This window comes from Ambystoma mexicanum, chromosome 2p, assembly GCF_040938575.1.
Source record: "Ambystoma mexicanum isolate Mex_15411 chromosome 2p, UKY_AmexF1_1, whole genome shotgun sequence".
NCBI lineage: Eukaryota > Metazoa > Chordata > Amphibia > Caudata > Ambystomatidae > Ambystoma > Ambystoma mexicanum.
In genome coordinates this window covers 434,126,095-434,145,688 of record NC_090923.1, presented here as the reverse complement: position 1 = coordinate 434,145,688, position 19,594 = coordinate 434,126,095, and the positions used below count along the sequence as shown (strand labels likewise).

The window sequence follows — 19,594 nt, the reverse complement described above, 5'->3', positions numbered from 1 at the left end:
AACAATCAACAATATTCCCAAAGGTGAATATACAAGAGCGAGAAGGAACTTTAACAATGAGACAGCATTCGCAGCAGAGTGTGAACTACTCAGAGAGCGCTTCACGCAAAGAGGTTACCGGCAAGAGCCCATAACAACCATCAAGAAAGCTGAACACACATCAAGGAAGAATTTACTCTAGCCAAAAGATGGACCAAGAGCATGGACAACAAATTAAGATATGTCACGCGATATCAACAAGAGAGCCATAAGATCCAGAAGATTCTAGCCAACCACTGGCTCCTACTCCGAATCGATGAGGACGTAAGAACACGGATAACGGACAAACCAATCATGGCTTACAGCCGAGCACCAACAGTAAAGACAATATCGAGCCCATCATATATGAGAAATGAGGCACCAAGAAGGGATAACTGGCTATCGGCAGCAAAACCAAAAGGTTTTTACAAATGTGGCACATGCTCTATGTGCAGTTTTTTGCTCCGGACACCAAAACATTAATGTTTCGAGACAACTTAAAACATAATAAAACAGACTTTGTGAATTGTAAAACCCAAGTATGTTACATATGAAATAATGTGTATGCACGCTCATGTATATAGGCAGTACCATCAGGGAACTGCGAATAAGGATATGTTAACATCTAGGATCACTGAAGTCACAGGATGCCAAATTCCCTCTGGCACAACACTGGTAGGAACAACAACCACAATTGGAGAGAAAGGAGGACGTCAGATTCGTGGGTCTGGAAATCATCAGGCCAGAGCCCAGGGGAGGGGGCCGTGAACTAAGACTACGCCAAAGGGAGGCTAAACTAATTTGTAAATATAGAAATTTACTGCTGTCATGATTCCTGCCCCTCATGTCCCCAGCCCCCCAAGATGGCAGGCTGGAGCCAGGCCACGATCACCTACATGGCCCTCAAGGGCCTCTCCAGCCCTTAAAAGACCCACTTGGAGTCAGACTTGGCGCTTGTGGCACCAGACTCACTCACTCCCATAGGATAACATTGGGGATTGGACTTGTAGTGCATTGATGGGGACAAGATGGATGCCCCCACATATTTCGTTTCCCTGAACTGCATGTGCAGTCTAGTCTTCTGGGTGTGGTTCAGCCCAGAGACACCTGGGATACCCAGAGACTATTTAAGCCACGCCCAGGCTGAGAAACATGCGTGACACTCACCGTGTTCGGATCGGTCTCCAGTAGGCCTGCATCTTTCTTCTGCGCTCAGCTCCTGCAAGAACAAGAACACCGTTAGGAAGAGCCTTACCTTGCGGCGCTTCTGCCCATCATTCATCGCTCCTTCTGTTCTGCGGGCATCTTCGGTGGTGTCATTCCCCCCCGCATGCTGCTTCCTAAGGGAAAAGAACAGAAAAAAGGCATTAGTAAGCATTCAGCAAATCTTCGCTTATTTTTAAAGACTGTACGAGCTTCAATCGCTTACCTGAATCCCAGCCGCTCTGGGGGAACTCTGTCTCCGAAACTTCTCATCCATCTGCAAGAGGGAAAAGACACTCCAGGTTAGCGTGGAAACATCTAGAGGCGCCGCATACCGCGCTTACACACCGCATTTCTTCTTCATAACCGGCATCCACGCTGAAAACGTCGCGGCACCTAAAAGACACAGAAAAAGAGCTCAGTTCAATACAAATACGAAAGGGTCACATCGCGCATCGCGCGCTCACTCGCCTTCAGCGCTACTCATCTCAGCAGCACGTCGCCATCCCCGGACGCCGGCCATCATCCAAGGAAGGAAAGGAACGAAGTTAGAGAACTGTTCAAAAGACTCATTATACTTACCTGTCGGACTCTTGCCAGGGAAGTAACTAGGCAGCAACGAGCCTGCATCAATCAACGCGCCCCTGCGCTGAAAGCAGGATGGAGAGCACACTTTTCCAAGAAAACAAGGTGAGCTGTGGATCAAAGGGAAGGGTTGGACCCCGGGGAAGAAGGGGTTCAAGCACACAGAGACAATAGGGAGTTAAACTCTACCAATCCTGTGTTTCAGGCCCAGTCTCCAGTCGAGTAGACTCCAGGGAAGGGTTCAAGGTCGTAAGAAGTCAGAACAGGCTGAGTGACGTCCCCGTGGATACCAGGTGAGCGCTACAACTGCTTGGCCTAAACACAGAACATGAACTAAATGTGTTTCTTTGATACTTTATTAATACTGTGGACTGAATTGATGGTCACTAAGATAACTACAGTGATTTGAAAGTTTAGAACTAGAATGATGGATGTTCTTTAACCTATAAATTAACATCCTTGAGAACACCTTAAGCCTTCTCTGGCTGGTTACACCAGTGGAGAGGACATGTCATATATGCCCCCATTAGCAATGTGAACCTTTCTTCAGGGATCACCTTACAAGCAGCAATCACTAGAGATGTTGCCCCACTATGTAGTGTGGCCACAGACATAAATTACTGATCCATTCGTAAGTCCATGGAACACCTTGTGGGACTAATGGAATACCCAAACACCCGTTTAGTGACACACATTATGTTCGCAATTTTATTGCAAATATTTTGAAACAAGGCACCGGAGGAGCCGATTTTGAAACCAATGAGTATTCCCAACAGAGCACAGTTCTTCTCCTGTTTTTAATACCATAGGGGGCTTTGCCAAAACTGTAAACTTCACTGCACAAATAGGCCCCAAATATTACCCAGTGCAATGAGGTGTGCAATCAATCCGCGTCATTGGCTCATCCCAAACAGCTGACAATGGACCAATAGGAACACTTTTTGGATGGGACCAATGGATGGACAGCTTACACTTTAATGGTAGCACTCTTGCAGTCTCGCGGTGTCGGTCACTGAAGCAGATCACCCCGAGACCAGGAGACTACACGGACATTCGCCCGAGAGTAAGAGGTAAGACTGCCAACAATTCTGTGCCCCACATTTAGTTTATTTAAAAGCGCTATTTGGTCACAACTAGAGATCCTCCTTATGATAGAGGCCTAACCTAACTTGACAGAAGTTTGTGTCCATTCCAACCCCTTTTCTCCTTCCCCCTTTATAACGAGTCACACCACACTCACGGCAACATGCACTAGGAAATGGGCACTAATATAGGCACCTTGTCATTTATGCAACGCTAAGGATTACAATGCTTACAGGCAAGCGAAAATTTGAAAACCACACTCCTTAAAACCACATGTGTTTTTTATGTAACTTGCGTGAAGCTGAACCAACACAGCACTTATGCCATAATCACTGGGGCGACATTCAACTATTTGGGTAAGATAATGGGCCTACATCTACAGTATAGAGGCACCCACAATAACTTACTATTTACTGAAACTGACACGTACTAACGGGAGTGGGCAACACACTTGCTTCAGCACAGGACCATTTAATTTAATGTGCCTGAGATTTCCCCCCTCCCCAAAAAACACCATGTATGTACTAAGCACTGGATATGTAGTTTTCACTGCGTTATTTTGGCATGCTACTTCTCTAGCCAACTAACCCACAAGCACAGCCAACACTGATTGGTGCCATGACCGGGCCTTGTGCCCCCTTCTCTTAAATCTGGTGAATTGCACCTAATGGAGGCACTATGAAACCCTAGCTAACCATGGAATTATTAGCATTAGGACCAACATAGGAGAATTCATTACTACCTCAATCACTTTCCGTTAGGTGTCACCCTCTACCATTGCTGAACATAAGAATTACAATTACAACCATCCGGTAACATGCTAACCCTACATTTGGTAAGCTTTACTCAACCAACCTCATAAGCTTACGCAAATTTTAATTAGACCAACAGACAAGGCAACTAAAGAGCAATTTGTCTTTTTTTTTCTCTCTCCTTTTTCTCTCCCCAAAATAATAAAAAAAACCTTTCTCCCATTGTATTTTGCGAATAACGCCATGTAACGATAATAATTGCATAATATTACTATAACTGACTGACAATGGTAAAATACAATGGCAATTTAACCCATGTGACCAATTAACATACACACATGCATTGCTAATATGTTAATATGTCACATCTGACAAATGTCACAGGACTATGAACATTGTGTATGAACTTGTCAACTATGGTCTCGTCATCAAATACTGACAACCAATTATGGGCTTTAATGTAATAAGGAATGTTCCTCTATCACCACTCGCCATGCACCCTGTCACTCATGTCACTAATATGTAGCCTTGAGAAAGACCTCAAAGGTTGAAACGCATGTGGGCACTAATGGAATAAAAGTATATCACATACTCTGTACCACATATTAAGTTTGGTCACAAGAGTGACAACCAATGTGTGAATTACTGAAGTGAAAATAAATCGACAAATGTTGCAAACACCTAACGTGTGGAAATTTATACTCTTTGGATACTAAGGAACCCCCGTCAGCCCCTAATTTCAAGATTTTGGATCTTAGTAACCCATAACAACCCTTGCAAACATTGGGACTTTAGGAGCTTGGTCCCTCTGAGATCTACCTGACAGGCAGCAGGTAACTTAAAGAAGATAGCAAAGCACACATTAGCGCAAGACCCACAGTCCTAACAACAAGCTCTCAAACCACTTTAACTGTTCTTACATATACAAATGGAATAAAGTGAAAAAGCAGCGTTGCCTTGCTGCAAGCGCAAAATCACCATTAAAAAGGAAATGTTTTCACCTTTAAAAATAATGTTGCTGACGCTATTTCCAACTCTTCTTCCTTAAAACACTGTGATTTAATAAGACCCTGCCATGCACATTCATATCCCCATTGTGCTTCAGCAAAACCAAGCATGACCCCTGAATGACAGGCTCTGTTAAGCCAAATCTGGAAAAAAGGGCCAAGAAACTTTGCTTTCTGCTGCACATGGGAAACACATTCATTTTCTTCACAAAGTATCAAAGATCAGTATTTCAAAGGAACTCCAGCTATCTGGGTTCTGTCAATTTCAGTGGATCTGTTCGTCAAACAAATTCCTGCCTACAAGAGAAAAGAACTATGGCTGCAGAACAGTGTGGGAAGCTGATGGAGATGAAAAACCGAATGTAAAAAGAAATGCCAGCTTTTCACCACACATGTAAAAATGGGCTTTGCAGAGGAGACAAATATCTAGCAATGTGAAGGGGATTGTGATGTGAAAATACATTGAAGGAAATGGTTATATTTAGCAGATTTTCTTATAATGCAGAGCCAAAGTAAATGCAATTAATTCAAACTTTAGGGGCTTCTGGGGGGGGATGTCGGCTAAAAAAAAATAGGTTTCTGCTGAGAGGTTGACAGACACAAAAGGGCCTCTCAGTAGATACTAACAACTCTGTGATAATTACTAGGTTGGACAGAATATAGTCTAGGCTGGAACCCACTGACAATGGAATTTCCAGGACAAGGATATGTGAAAAGAAAGTCACATGTCTTTGTGATTTCTATAGGAGACTTCAGAGGAGATCTGCATGATGGTCCAGCCCTTCAGAGGGGGTAGCTTGGAAGCTATTCCCAAACATGGAGGACAAGGGACTGCTAGTTGTTTCCAAAGACTATTTATGAATAAAAATGTAAAGACTTTTATGTATGCAGCAAGACTTTGTAAACATGTAAATATTTCGCAGTTTAAAAGTGATTTTATGGGCTTTCAGTTAAGACATGGAATTCACTGACCGATTGGGAATAGAAATGGCAAAGAATCGGGGATTACAAGGAAAGTATCCATAATGCCAATGCAAATTTTCATATTTACATCCCTTATGACGATCCACACATGTATAAAGTTATGGAATTTTTAGGCCGAACATTTCACACTGAAAAACACGAAAAACTGGTAGAAGGGCAAAACAATGTCTCACAAACTGGAGGATTGGATTGCCATGTGCTGCATAAAATCTGTAACCGGTTCATGTAATTTGTTTAGATGTTTCCACTCTATAAGTTTGCCGTGTAGGGCAAAACTGGATTTTAGTTAAAGTAATTGTGGGAGGTTTTGGACATTGTAAAACTTGCATCATAAATCTAACATCATTCCCTTGAAATCCAACCAGCTTAGAGCGAGGCGGCGACTTGCACCCCTGACCAATGCAGTCGGTTAGGTGTGCTTAGTTAAACCTGCCCAGCCATATACTTAGATGATGGAGTCCCTGGCAAGACTCCGCAGACTCTCTTCCTGAAGTTCCCGTGCTGCGTTCCTGAGCTGCTCCATCCAGATTCTAGACCCCACTGAAAAACCCAAGCATAGCTGATTCCTACTCCAGCAAGATTATTGATCCAGAAAAATCTACTAAAATGCCAAATAACCAAAGTGGAAAGCTGTGGTACCTTTTGCATTCTGAAATCAGACTGGCTTGCTGCCAACTAACTGCATGCCCGCTGCAATCCTGCCATCCAGCTGACCTTTAGTATCCAGTGACCAGAATTGCCATTCTGCTGTCCTTGCCATCTGGTAACCAGAACGGCCTAGCTTTTTTCTTTTGCCAGGCGCGGAGCCGTGTGGTAACCAGAATAGTTCCTACCCCATAGAAACCCATAACCTATCTTGTCTTGCCTTTGTCCTTATGCCACTCTCTAAGCCATCCTATCCTTATTCTGATAACTTGTTAAAACTTTAGAATTATCTGTCCACCCTGTCCGTGACTTTCTAAAGTGCTAGCGCCATCTCTTTTCAATTTTGTCTTGTGTAATCCTAAGCCTTTAGTCCTATTTCGAGTGATCGGACTGGTTGCCGCCAGGGTTGGGCGCTGGGGTGACTGGGTTGAATTCGCGAATCAACCTTGGATTTTACTCTGTCCATCTTTGGTGGTCTAGTCTGAATACGCTAGTTTAAAGTAAAACTATTCTTGTCACAACTGATTTCCTTTCCTATTTCACCGCTTCATTTTACTCAAAGCGCACCTTTTTATATCTTGCATAACTCCTGTAGTTTCATTGCTAGAGACCTATTTTCAACTCAAGTGTTGCTGTGTTCTATATCTATCCCCAACCTAAGCCGCACTCCAAATCGGAGTATTTCACTCCTTTTTATTAAAAATCATTTGGGTAATTTAACGTGAGAATTGAAAAGAAATGCAACTTTTACACGTGCCATTTGGCTGCAATCTGTTCTAAACCTTCCACTCATTTTTGAATTTTATGCCTTTTGTTGATCCATTGCCTTGTGACTGCCAGTGATAGAGCTACATGCTATTGTGATAAAACATATGTATTTTATAATGTAACCACACGTTAATTAATTATTTGCCATTTCCGATTGCTATTTTAGGCCTTCAAGGTTTTAAAGTCGTTTTTTGCCTCTTATTCTGTGAGGGAAGGTCATGGTTATTATTCTGTCTTCTGCCCCTTATTCCTAATTACCTGCTGCTTCTTTCTATCCACTCGATTATCTGTGGGTTGCGGGAACATTGCTTGGGGAAACCTTAACTTGGGTTTTATCTTTCCTAATTCAAAAGTGCCCCTATTCATGTGTGCTGTATATCTGTTCTACTAAAAGGTTAACCAAGTGTCTTGACTCCATTTGCATTGTGATTATCACCCAATTGGTGATTGCTGCCCCATATTAAAAAATGTATAATTTCTTTTCAATTTTAAAATAAATAAATATTGGATTTCACCAACCAGCCTGGTTCATGGGTCATTGTGACCCAGGGTATTTTAAAAAGGGGATGTGATGCGAGTGGTGTACCATCTCAAATTGAATCTGCCTAAAATTAGGAGAAAAGCATCTCAGTTTTGCGCTGCATATTAGGCCGAGACCAAGGTGCGTGTCGCCTTATTGAAATCTTTAACAGGCCCAACCACAATTCGCCTCATAGTGGTACGTAGAATGTTAAACTGGAGGGGCTGACAGCTGGTACATCAGACCTACGGACGCTACTGCTGGACAACATGTCATATAAAAACGATTGCCCGTTTGACCCAGTTCTCAGCACATTGACGGCCTGGCGCTATATATGCGGGTGGGCGCACAGCCGTAGTTTAGGTGGCTGCTACTGGAAGTTCCCAGGCCTTATGCCCATATATGAGTTTAATCTGGAAACTATTGGGGTACAGTGCCCTAAGCCATACATTTCCGGATGGTACATTGATCACACCGCAGACTTGGAAACGGGGGTGGGGGCGGACCTCTGGTCTAGAGCTGATCCATTGCTCTACATCTATTATATGTACAAAAATTATAATTATTGGCAAGATTGAATTGTTAAGCTGGAGTAAGGAGCAGATATGGGCATAGAAATTACGCATGCACATTGGAAATTGATGTGTATGCATACCAGGAAAATGCCATTGAATGCTAGATTCAAGTTAATTCAATATAAGGTCCGTAAATGATTAATGAACCCGCAAGTGCATAGTGCATGCCCAAGGTGTCACTTGGAGGGGGTGGATCACTTTCACCTGTTCTGGAGTTGTACCCGTGTGTTTTGGGGAGCGATGCCGGAAACCCTGGCGGAGATAACTGGGATACCCATTGCATACTCACCTATGGGGGTGTTGTTCGTACTGTGGCGAGATATCACACTGAGACCATCAAGAGCATTTGTTAATATGGGATGCATGATGGCTAAACGCTGTATCCTCTGGAAATGGAAAGACACACCCCCCCCCCTACCACTAAGGAGTGGTTAGCGGACCTGACGTGGGCCGAGAAATGTGAGGAATGTTTTGTTGTGACAATACTGAGGGCCTGCCGGCCTGAAGTTATTTGGACAGAGTTTCGGTCATACCTGCCGAAAGGTACCACAGTTATGAATACTGTATACAAGTTCACACCCCCTTCGGCTGGTGGACGCACAGATCCGGCTGGCCGAACTGTTACCCTCGACAGGAGAACACTTTCATACTGTAATAATGTTTGTACGATTCTCTTTGTGATAACATGGATTGTGCCTGGCCTGCCGGAAGTTACTGTATACCCTGACTGCTCAGTTTAAATAGTTTTAAAAGACAAAAATGTAGTTCTGTGAGCCACCTGTTAAAAACAAGATTCATTGCAAAGCGTAGATAGAAAAGGTCTTTTCACCCATTATAAAATCCACACAAGGTGTCATGGAAACATTTGGAGAAAAAAGTTGGCTCGAAAATATTCAATGCACCAGGACACACGTCTTGAAATCTGCCTTCTGATTTTTAGATTACAGTGCTATAGATTGTATTAATCTTGTACATTTGCATTACAAACTAAATTGCCATTTTACTTTAGAAGTGAGTTTAACCTTCCCTTTGCAGTCATGAAACTGATGAAAGCTACACCTAGTCAGAAGGCTGGGGAGGACCTGAAGAATATATAATGGCATGTACACAGGTAAGCGTGAATATGAAAAGAAGAATGGAAGATTCATATTGAAGAATATTTTTAGAAACAACTGTGAGGTGGTGTCTGGGGAGAACTGAGACATGGGACTGATGGAAGGCAGATTGTAAAGCTGGGCAGAACTGGGTTCCAAGCAACCCACAGAGCAAGGGCCTTGCTTAGTGTGGCTGCTCCAGAAAAAGGGACCAAGCTACCCAAAATAAGAAGCCACCTTTATAAATATTAATAAAACCCCATTGTAGCTCCAAACCCCAAAGCGCTGTGGGGTGAACGCCATGTGAGGTCCGAAGTATGAGAATTGAAAAGAGGATTTAAAGAATGTGTGTGTGCATTTTAGCCAGCACGAAGATAGGGCGGGTGGCCAAGTCCCTGCTAGCGACCAATGGAGATCTGGCTAGTGGATGGGTGCTGTGATAGACCATCAGGAGAGTAGGCAAGTCAAGGAGACTGTGTATGTGCCCAGCTGGACTGAATTTTAGTAATGGGACTGTGCTGCATTCTAATGGCAGAAGTGATGTGCATTTTGAAGCCGATAGTCCACTGCATACATATGCAGCAATTCACGATCAATGAAAAAGTCTTGGGAATCTAAGGGGCTATGAATTAAAAGGAAATGTTAACGTGACAGAGACCCAAGTGCAGTGAAATTTGGTGCCCTGTGCCTCTGATTACTTTGAATTTCAAATGACATATCATTTCCTTAAAGCCCAATGCAGTTTGTATAGAGAGGCACAATTTAAAACGCACCGCATTTGGTGTAACTTAAATGTAGAGCGCTTTTATAAAATTAAGCACCATTAAATTTAATTTTCGGATCATGCCAACACAGAATCACACAGGTCATAGTCTATTTGCGACACACTATTGTTGAATGTAATCTCGTGCATATCTGCACCTATTGTGAGTTTGTCATAAAGGTGATGTTTGTGCAACCAACATTTTAAATTGAGAATTCATTCTAGTCATAGCGAATTGCAAAGTGTTAAATGCCTTCAATCCTTGTTTAGTAATTTGCAGGCAGGCCTACATGTAATATGACCGAGAAAGCATGTTTTCCTTTATACGTTTTACTGGAGATATTACATCTCCAGCCCAAACTTTGAGACCTGAAGGCAAATTAATATGAATAGACTGAAAATTACACACACATGCGCATCGAAAGCTGTGCATGCATACATAGATTGACAGAAGCACCCACTTATTTATTGAAAATGGTCACTAGATGTGTTCAGGACAGAATGCGTAATCCCTTAGAGCATTGTTTTCCGAATCCAAACCTGTCTGGGTCTTATGAAAGCTAGCTATTGTCCACATTTAAATGAGCTGTACATAGCCCGTACATTCACAACACCACACTTATGAAAGGGAATTCAAAGTTGAATCAATGTTTTTTATTTCATTAGTTGAATTAATTTTTCTCGAATACAATACTTATTTTGACACTGGAGAAAATAGTCTTGCAAGTTAAATGCCTACACTGGCTGAAAAGTGGCAATGTTTTCATTGAAATAAACAGGCCTTGCAAAATTCTTAAAAAATCCCAATGCACTCGGCCCACGGTGGTGGGTGACAATGTTTAGGTGGGCTTTCTGTAAAAGTGTGGATGGCACCATAAGTGCAATTCATATTTGGTGCAATACCATGCACAGTGAAATTTGTATTATCCTATCCATTTACGGCAAACAAAGTTTGATTGTAATAAATGTCAAAAGTATCAAACATCTCCATACTTGCCAGGAAGGTCAAGTATTGTGCAAATGGTTGTGCTCACCCTTAATAAAATCTCCTCGCTAATGCGCATAGGCGAGTACATTTTGCGAGTCCTGAGTAAATTCTGTTGTCTAGATGGAAGCAAACATAGGACTATATTTAAAATGCCTAGTATCTTTAGTGTATTATATTATAGGGTGCCGGTTGCTGCCTTATGGTGTAACACTTTCTCCCATGGTGCTTTGCAGCAGAGGCGCTGAGAGCTTTTCAGTAATAAAAATACAAACTTTAAAAAAAAAAGTGTGTGTTTTTTGCTCGACTTGGGAAGCCGAAAAAATAAAGTGCTCAAAAAGCTATTTGGAGGAGGACAATGGATGCAGGGATGCAGTTGCATCAGACTAGAGGTGGGGGAGGCGGAAAGAGGACACCATGTGAAGTTGGGGGTGGTCTGGGAACCCAGTTTCAGCTTATCAGACAATACCGTTAGAATCTCACTAAATTCTAGGTAGATGGTCGAAGGCCATAGCTAGTGGGCCCCAAAGAAACCTACTGGTGCTACATGTAAAGTGGCCACAAAGAAACTATACCATAACAAAAGCCTTGAAATTCAGTGAAAAAAACTTTAGTTAAGAGAGAGTTACGGTGATCACATTTATTGTAACAAAATCCCTGAAATTCAGCACCCACATATCAAGCAAGCTCACCATAGCTATGCGCCCCCTGTTGCGCAGCGTATTACCATAAAGATGACATCACTGATGGCATCACTAATGACATCACTGATGTCACTGGTTTGATTAATTACATTGTGTAGTAATCCCTCTTGTTACATAACATGTTGCACATATTTTATGCTTCTATGTCAAGACTGGGGGCGAGCATTATGCTTTAACTAATGCCACTCTTCACAGCGGCCTTTTTGTTTGTTTGTTTGTTTTACTGAAAAACAAACACAAACTTCACTACACGGGACTACAAATCCCCAGAAGTCCCCGGTATCCTGTATTTTGTGCTCCTTCATATTAGCCAATCCTACTACATCCTCCCTCCTTATGTCGCCTCTTGTCCAACTCTCTTTGTCTGCTACTTTTCAAGCAGATGAGTAGCATATTTATGGTACTATGTTGTTTGGGTACATGACAGTGTAATTTAGTTAATTTTGCTGTGTGCCACAAGTGTGTGAGCTTAGCGAATCCAGTGACCGCTTCAAGAGGAGTCCACAATATTGAGCATTAACTTTGTGCATGCGTTCATGTGGTTACTGTCTCTGTATAAGCGCGGGAGGGAGGCACGTGTGCTGATCAACCAACTTTCAATGACAGGCGAATTTGCCTTATCGTGACTCGATCGAGTCCGCGCTCACCCAGAGGCTTCTGGGGAGACCCGCCCCGGCGAGCATAAACAACCGCAACGGCCCGACACTCCAGGACTGTCAGTCGCATTGGGTGACCGGAGTGCCCCTGGGACCAGCAGTAGCAACAAGATTAGAGTAAAAGACCTTGCGATGAGGTCGAATGAACCACAGCGCCCGCATCTGTTCACGTAACGCAGCAGTCGGTGAGCGAGCGGATAAGAGATGAGGAGCTGCAGACCACGGGGAGAGCAACTGAAAGAACGAGTTGCCTTGATAAGCAGCCTGTGAAGTTCAGGCATTGATAGGCACTTGGAGCCTGGCTGTTGAGCTTTGTAACATTAGTGCCAAGTCAATGGCAGAAAGCTTTACTCCAGAATACTCAGAATAAGAGCAGGAGGTAGACCGAGATCTGTCATTGAGCTTTAAGAAGGTGCTTGGGAATTCTTTAGAACTAGCTGTTTCCCAAGGAATACAGCCGATTGAGGAGCGTCTTCAGACGCTAGGATCGCTGTTAATACAGAAGAAAGCACCTAAAAGAAAAGGAGTTTAGCCCAGGCGAAGGCAGCTAGAGTGCGTAGCCTTGGAAAAGGGTTGTGTCACAGGGGGAGAGAAGGCCCGGAAGAGTCCCCACTCTTCTACCTCCCCACCCCCTGATACTCCCCCCTGGGCAAAGTGATTGGGGTCCAAACAAAACCCCTGGAGGAAGTTGACTGATTTGCAAAGCTTAAATATGCTTTTCTGGGAAAGACGGCAGTGCCTATCCTCTTACCCCCTACTTCAGGGGCGAAAAACATAGGGACAGCCGGAGAAGGTGAACATTCCTCTGAAGGTGAGGAGGAAGACGAGGATGACGTTTCAATAAAGGACGATGAAGTGAGCAAAAGTAGCATTGTAACAAGCAAAGTCCCCATACAGAAAGAAGGGGTGCAGGAGGACGACTAAGATGTACGGGATATGTTCGACCCCGAGAACATTAGACCCCTTAAGTCTACGGACTGGGTGCCCCCTGAAGAGTGGCCCAACGCATTAGGAAGCCATTAGAAAAGGAGGTGCATTTCCGATTGAGAGCAAAATGCCCCAGACCGGTAATTACCTGCCAAAGTAATAGAAACGGAGCTAGACACTAAAATGTTCACTTTTTGTTACTAAAACCAAGAAGGACATCCGACGTGGGGTGGATTGAGCCTGGGAAAGCTGCCAGGACAAGGTCCTGGATATGGCAGGTCCCCTGGCAAAAAGAATGGACCTAGCAGAGAGAGCTAGGGACACAGGGGAACCCGTAGATGCGGTCACCCTGGCCAGTTGGGCTCAGAGGGCAGTCTGCTGGGCAATGCTAGCTGTACCCTCTCCTTGGAGGGGAGACGCAGCCTCTACTGAAAATTGACAGTAAGTTGGGGGATCTGGCGAAATACGAAGCTGGAGAAGCAGCACAAGGAATGCTCTTCGGGGACGCCTTTGCGAAGGAAAGGTCCCGATTTCTAGGGACTTGCACTGCACTAGAAAAAGCCCATTCATCTATTCGGAAGATTTTCCAGAACCGGGTTTTCGCAGGGACCGGCGTTCATAGGGGCAGAGGACAGTGTGGCTGAAGAGGACGCAACGGTTACAGACAACAGAACGATGCCAACGGTAAGTGCACGATGCATTACCTACCCCAGGGTTGGGGGGCGGACACAACTGTGTATGGTGAACTGGCAAGTGTGATCAGGTGATACATGGGTACTGCAGACCATGGCAGGTTTCAGGCTGGAGTTTGAGTCCATCAAAGCAAAGGCGGATCCCAACGAAGCTAAAAATGTCAAGCGCATAGGAGAAGCTACTCGACACGGAACTGGACAGCCTCAGAGAGACGGGAGTGATAATGCAATGCTCCGGGAGCCCTATGGGTTTTTACAGTAGCATGTTCCTGGTTCACTGGACAGGAAGTCCAGACCAGTAATAAACTTGAAGGAGTTCAACAGTTGGTTGATTTACAGGCACTTCAAAATGGAAGGCACCCATCGCCTCAGGGATATTTTGCACAAAGCAGATTGGCTAGCGAGACTCGGCCTAAAAGATGCGTACCTGACGATTGAGGGCTCAAGAGCACAGGCGATTCTTGCGCTTCGTATGGAAAGGGCAGAGTTGGTAGTTCACTTGTCTCCCCTTTGGACTGGCCTCAGCCCCCTGGGCGTTTACCAAGGTCATGCGACCCGTGGTAGAGGAGATCCGAGCCAGAGGGATCAGAATTAACGTATACTTAGACGATATCCTGATACTGGCCCAGAACAGGGAGGACCCGACAGGCCAGGTGCAATGGGTGAGCATCTTATTGACATCACTGGGTTTCCTGATAAACAAAGAAAAATCAGAAATGACCCAGAGACAGCAAGTGGAATTCTTGGGATTTGTTGTAGGCACCAGGAAAGCAACGCTGGAGTTGCCCCAGCAGAAAATTAGAGCAATCAAGAAAGAACAGAGTTTCGCTTCGCAAAAAACGCATATTTCACTTCGAAATCTAGCGAGGATAGTGTGGCTCTTAGCAGCCTCAATCCAAACACTATTTCCAGGGCCCTTGCAAAGACTCAAGATCAAACATCTCCGGAAAGGGATGAGGTGCTACCAACATGTACCGTTGGATGAGGACGGCATAGTGCATCTGAATTGCTGGATACACAGTATGGAAGCCTGGAACGGCCGGGCCATATTCGGAGACGCACCAGGGCTGGTGATAGTCGGACGTCAGCAGGTCCGGTTGGGGCGCCAGATGCAGCAACCTACAGAAGGGAGGAAAGTAGTCAGAAAGATAGTTGGAACTGCACATACATTGTTTGGAGCTGCTAGCAAGCTCTTTTGCAGTGAAAGCATTCGCCAAAGAAAGGGCGTACTGCTGTATCCTGCTGAAGATGGACAACATCTCAGCGGTATGATATATAAACAAGCTAGGAACACGATCGAAGATGCTTGTGGAGATGGCGAAAGACTTCTGGAAATCATTGCCTGGAGAGGAAGTTGGCGATAACCGTGGAATACCTTCTGGGGGAACAGAACATGATCGCGGATTGGAATTCCAGATATCTGGAGGACACCAACGATTGGCAATTGATCAGGCTGGTATTTGTGCGGTTGCAAGAGCTTTGGGGGACTCTGGACATGGATCTATTCGCCTCCAGATTGAACACACAGAGACTCAACTATTTCAGCTGGCGACTGGACCCAGGAGCTCTGGGGACAGATGCTTTTCTCCAGGATTGGAGAGGGACGAGACACTACGCCTGCTCGCCTTTCAGCATGTTACCAAGAACTTTGAAGGTTCAAAGGGAGAAAGCGGAGATAGTTCTGGTGGCGCTGCTATGGAAATCCCAGGTATGGTTTCTGATTCTGATGGAACTTCCTTTGAATTTCCCAAGAGTGATTCTGTGTCAGCCAGGTCTACTGAGCAACTCAGTGGGCCAGGAGCACCCCTCTAGTCCAGGCAGGGACATTACAGCACCAAGCTAACAGAATTTCAGGCAGCATTGGGACATGCCAGGTCTTTCGAGAAATGCAGCTGACTGTATCATACATTCATGGGCGCCCTCACGCTTCGGAGCTATGACTCTGCATGGGCGAAATGGGAAGAATGGTGCACCAGGGAGCACGTTCATCCCATTTCTGCTCCTGTAGTGCAAGTGCTGAATTTCCTAGCAGAATTGGCACTGGAAGGAAAGGCATTCCGCACCATAGGAGTCTATAGGTCACCTATTTTGGCAGGTCATGAAAAGTGACGGTCTGCCTGTGGGGGAGCACCCAGCCGTCGTTAGACTATTGCGAGGTATGGAAAATGCGCAAACCCCCCCCATCCCCAGGCCCGTTATTCCGTGCTCTGGGATGTAGAGGTGGTCTTCAGGTTTTTCAAGTAGTGTCCGGGTGACGGGAGGTTATCTATAGAGAAGTTGCTCTGCCTGGTTTCATGTAGAAGAGTATCTGACATCAAAGCATTGGAGGTCAATCGTAAAGTTTTCTTTCCAGAAGGGGTAGCGTTCAATATTGCTAAGAGGACGAAGTGTAGTTCCTCAGTTATCTCTTATCCATAATTGCCTAGGGAGCCAAAGCTGCGCGCGGCGTGATGCATCAAAGACTATGAAAAGGCCATGGCAGAAGTCAGGCCGAAGGGGGTGCATCAGCTGCTTATTGCGCGTAGGAGACCTTTTCGTGCCGTACCGTCAGGCCCCATTGCTCGATGGGTCCAGGAAGTGATGCAGTTAGCTGGTGCGGACTTAGAAGTTTTCGGATTTCACTCCATTCGAGGCACAATAACCTCTAAGGTTTTTGCAGCCAGAGCTTCACCGCAAGATATTCTGAATTCCGCAGACTGGTCCACCGAAAGTAAGTTTTAAGAAAAATGTTATTTTAAAGCAGTAGCGGCGGTAGTTCTAGGAAGCTTTGAACAAGCCTAATGCTCGCCCACCGATCTTGACATAGAATAAAGATTACCCCTGCTGTAGTGCAGGGAGTCTTGATTCTATGAAGGACACAGAGGCAAGCATTGTTCCACCAAAGATACGCAGGGGGGGGGGGTCGGTTATTGCCTGACTATGTAATCACAGTCAGAAGATGACATGTGATATTCAGTTGTTATAGCAATCTGAAGATGAAATGATATGATGTTTGATTGCGAGTGTATTCCCTTCCGGATGATCTGTTTTCTGATTACTTCTAGGTGAGGATTTCAAGACCTCTTGAGCTAAATGCAGGCTAAGTGTAGAGGGAGAACCGCAGAACTTACAGTCAGAAGTCAGAGGCGAAGCCCGGAGTCGGGGCAGAGGCAATGTTGAGGGTTCCTGAGGGACATTAGAGTTTGGTGTGTGGTGGATTTTATTGGTTGGACTGTTTTATAGTTGGACTATTTTTGTCGGATCATTAAAGAGGAAGAATGTTGGACAGGAAGTGACATAAGGATGGAGGCTGGAGCATGATTGGCTAATATGAAGGAGCACAGGATACCAGGGACTTATGGGGATTTTTGTAGTCCTGTGTAGTTAATTTTTTTGTTAGTTTGGTGGTTTTACTGAGAAAAAAAACCACACAAAAAAACGAAAGTTTGAAAAAAGGCTGCTGTGAAGAGTGGCATTAAAGAGTTAAAGCATAATGCTCGCATCTATGTCTTTGATAGAATCAATACTCCTTGCGCTATAGGAGGGGTAATTTTTATTCTAAAGTACTTTCTATTCTGCTTTTGTTTCTTTAAATGGAGTAAACGGTACACAATTGTAAGTGATTACCAACATTCTTACAAAGAAAATTATCTAAGCATTTATGTTCTTTGGAAGGAAATCTGCTATTTTTGAACATACATTCATAATTTGTTTTACAAAGAAATTACTAAAAATATTAAGACAATTCCTGTGTCGATAATTCAATATTTACTTTCTAATCTTAATTTATTTTATATAAATGTAATTGTGTAGTAACTATTAAGTAACTGTTTTTCTATATATTAACCAATATTTGAATTCATACATTCGATACTCTCACAATACACATGGGCACATTTTCTATTTATGTGGTTTTTAATTTTTTTTTTTTTTAAAGCTTGTCATTTTGAAAATAATGTGTACATGTAAGGTTAATACATTACAGAGAATTGTAAATTTTAATGTGAACATGGACAAATTTAATATCAATAACTAAACGGGTTTCTTTTTACTAATCCTTTATTTACTACTAAATATACATTTTAAATTATGTTTGTAATACATGAAATTGATTGAACAGAAACCGCTTCTTTCCCTGAATACATGAATATAAGAAATTCAAACTATTTGTATAACGTTACATTTTTGTTATAATTTGTGTATTAGCAATTAATGCTCCACCCAGATTCATATCATTCTTCTGTATTGGTGTATTGTTCCATGTCATGTGGTGGTTATTGTTAACTGTATTAAAATAAAATGAGCATCAAAAGGTCAACAATAATATTGTAACTCATAGTTTTTTTCACTACAAAAAATGATGTAATATATATTATATTTAAGATTGGAAATGAGTGCTTGCACGATAACCAGTAGGAATCATGAGGCAAGGACAATTTACTTTTGTTGTAATGATTTATGAGCACATAACATTGTAGTGATTGCCCTGGGGCACAGTTGGAGACCACCTTGATGAAATTTGATTTCATTCTTTTAAATAATTTGTGAAATTTGAGTAACATGGAATAGTTTTGACATCGTAGCAGAACCTATAAATGAATTCAAATATTTTTACAGCCGACGCGTAACATTGGTGATCGAGATAGTGAACCTGCTGCTGTGTACGGAAGTCTTTTTACTTTCTCTTACTGAGATTATGTGCTTGCAAACAATAACTTGCAGGCGTTTTTGACACTTGCTTTCTTTCAGCAGCAAGAAAATATCTTGGTCAAAAATTACCTTTCCGAGCAATACTGTGCTCTTTACTGAGATTAGTCAAGCATTTGGAAAATTAATCACATTAAACAATGCAGTATCTAGTAGACCTTATGTCGCTTCCAGTACATGCCACTCATTTTCTTTGTTGCTCTTTCAGCTAATAAGAGTTGTTTATTTGCTTTCTGTATTTTGGTACATTATGGTATTTTATCAGTGAAAAACTGTAGGGGTGACCCCTGTATTACTGTATTGTTCAGCACTCATTTACTGTTCAATTGTGGAGATATATTTCCCCCAATTGCAATGGGGGCTAGCAGGGTTTGTCCTGCTTCACCCTGCTCTCTTTCAGCCCAACTAGGCTTTTGTGAGCTGCTGGGTGTGCTGGCAGGGTTGTCCACAGCTCTCCATGCCTTTGTGGTGCACTACTTAATGTACACTACCTTGAGCATGCTGAGGCAAGGAGCCTAAACCATGTTCTCCCCCCTACCTGCTTTACATTGTTTCCCTCTTGAGAATGGGTCCGGTGGATAAGCAAAGCACACACACATGCACAGCCACTACTTGTGTTCTCCAGTGATCATTTGGATAGCGTGGGATGATTTCAACATCCGCATGCACACAGTTCTTCCGTCAAATCCCCTCACCACATGTACGGACACCATGCACATGATTGTGTGTCTAGCAAAATTAATTTGCTTATTCTCTTGATCGGTCTGTGTTGAGAAACATTATTGATGCATATTGTTTGGTGTCTGTGTATAGGCACTCACTTTACCTGTTCAACATCATTTGTTAGCCCATCCTTGCGTGCCCAAGTTCCTACTCTGCATACTTACAGGATGGTTTGGTGTGGCTGAATAGATTTAACAGAGGAGGTGGGAGAGCTGGGGAGCACA

General features: G+C 43.5%; 1 protein-coding gene across 2 annotated transcripts in view; it reads left to right on the top strand.

Moving 5' to 3' along the window:
- The window catches only part of SUCLG2 (succinate-CoA ligase GDP-forming subunit beta), a 732,334-nt gene that overhangs the window by 38,492 nt on the left and 674,248 nt on the right, over positions 1 to 19,594 (top strand). The window contains exon 1 of one of the 2 annotated variants that reach the window (XM_069643789.1): positions 9,222 to 9,251. The exons of the other annotated variant lie outside the window; for it this stretch is intronic. Coding sequence (XP_069499890.1) covers positions 9,237 to 9,251 — 15 coding nt within the window. The 5' untranslated portion in view covers positions 9,222 to 9,236. Of the gene's footprint in view, positions 1 to 9,221; positions 9,252 to 19,594 lie in introns of those variants that run through there. 2 annotated transcript variants of the gene reach the window in all.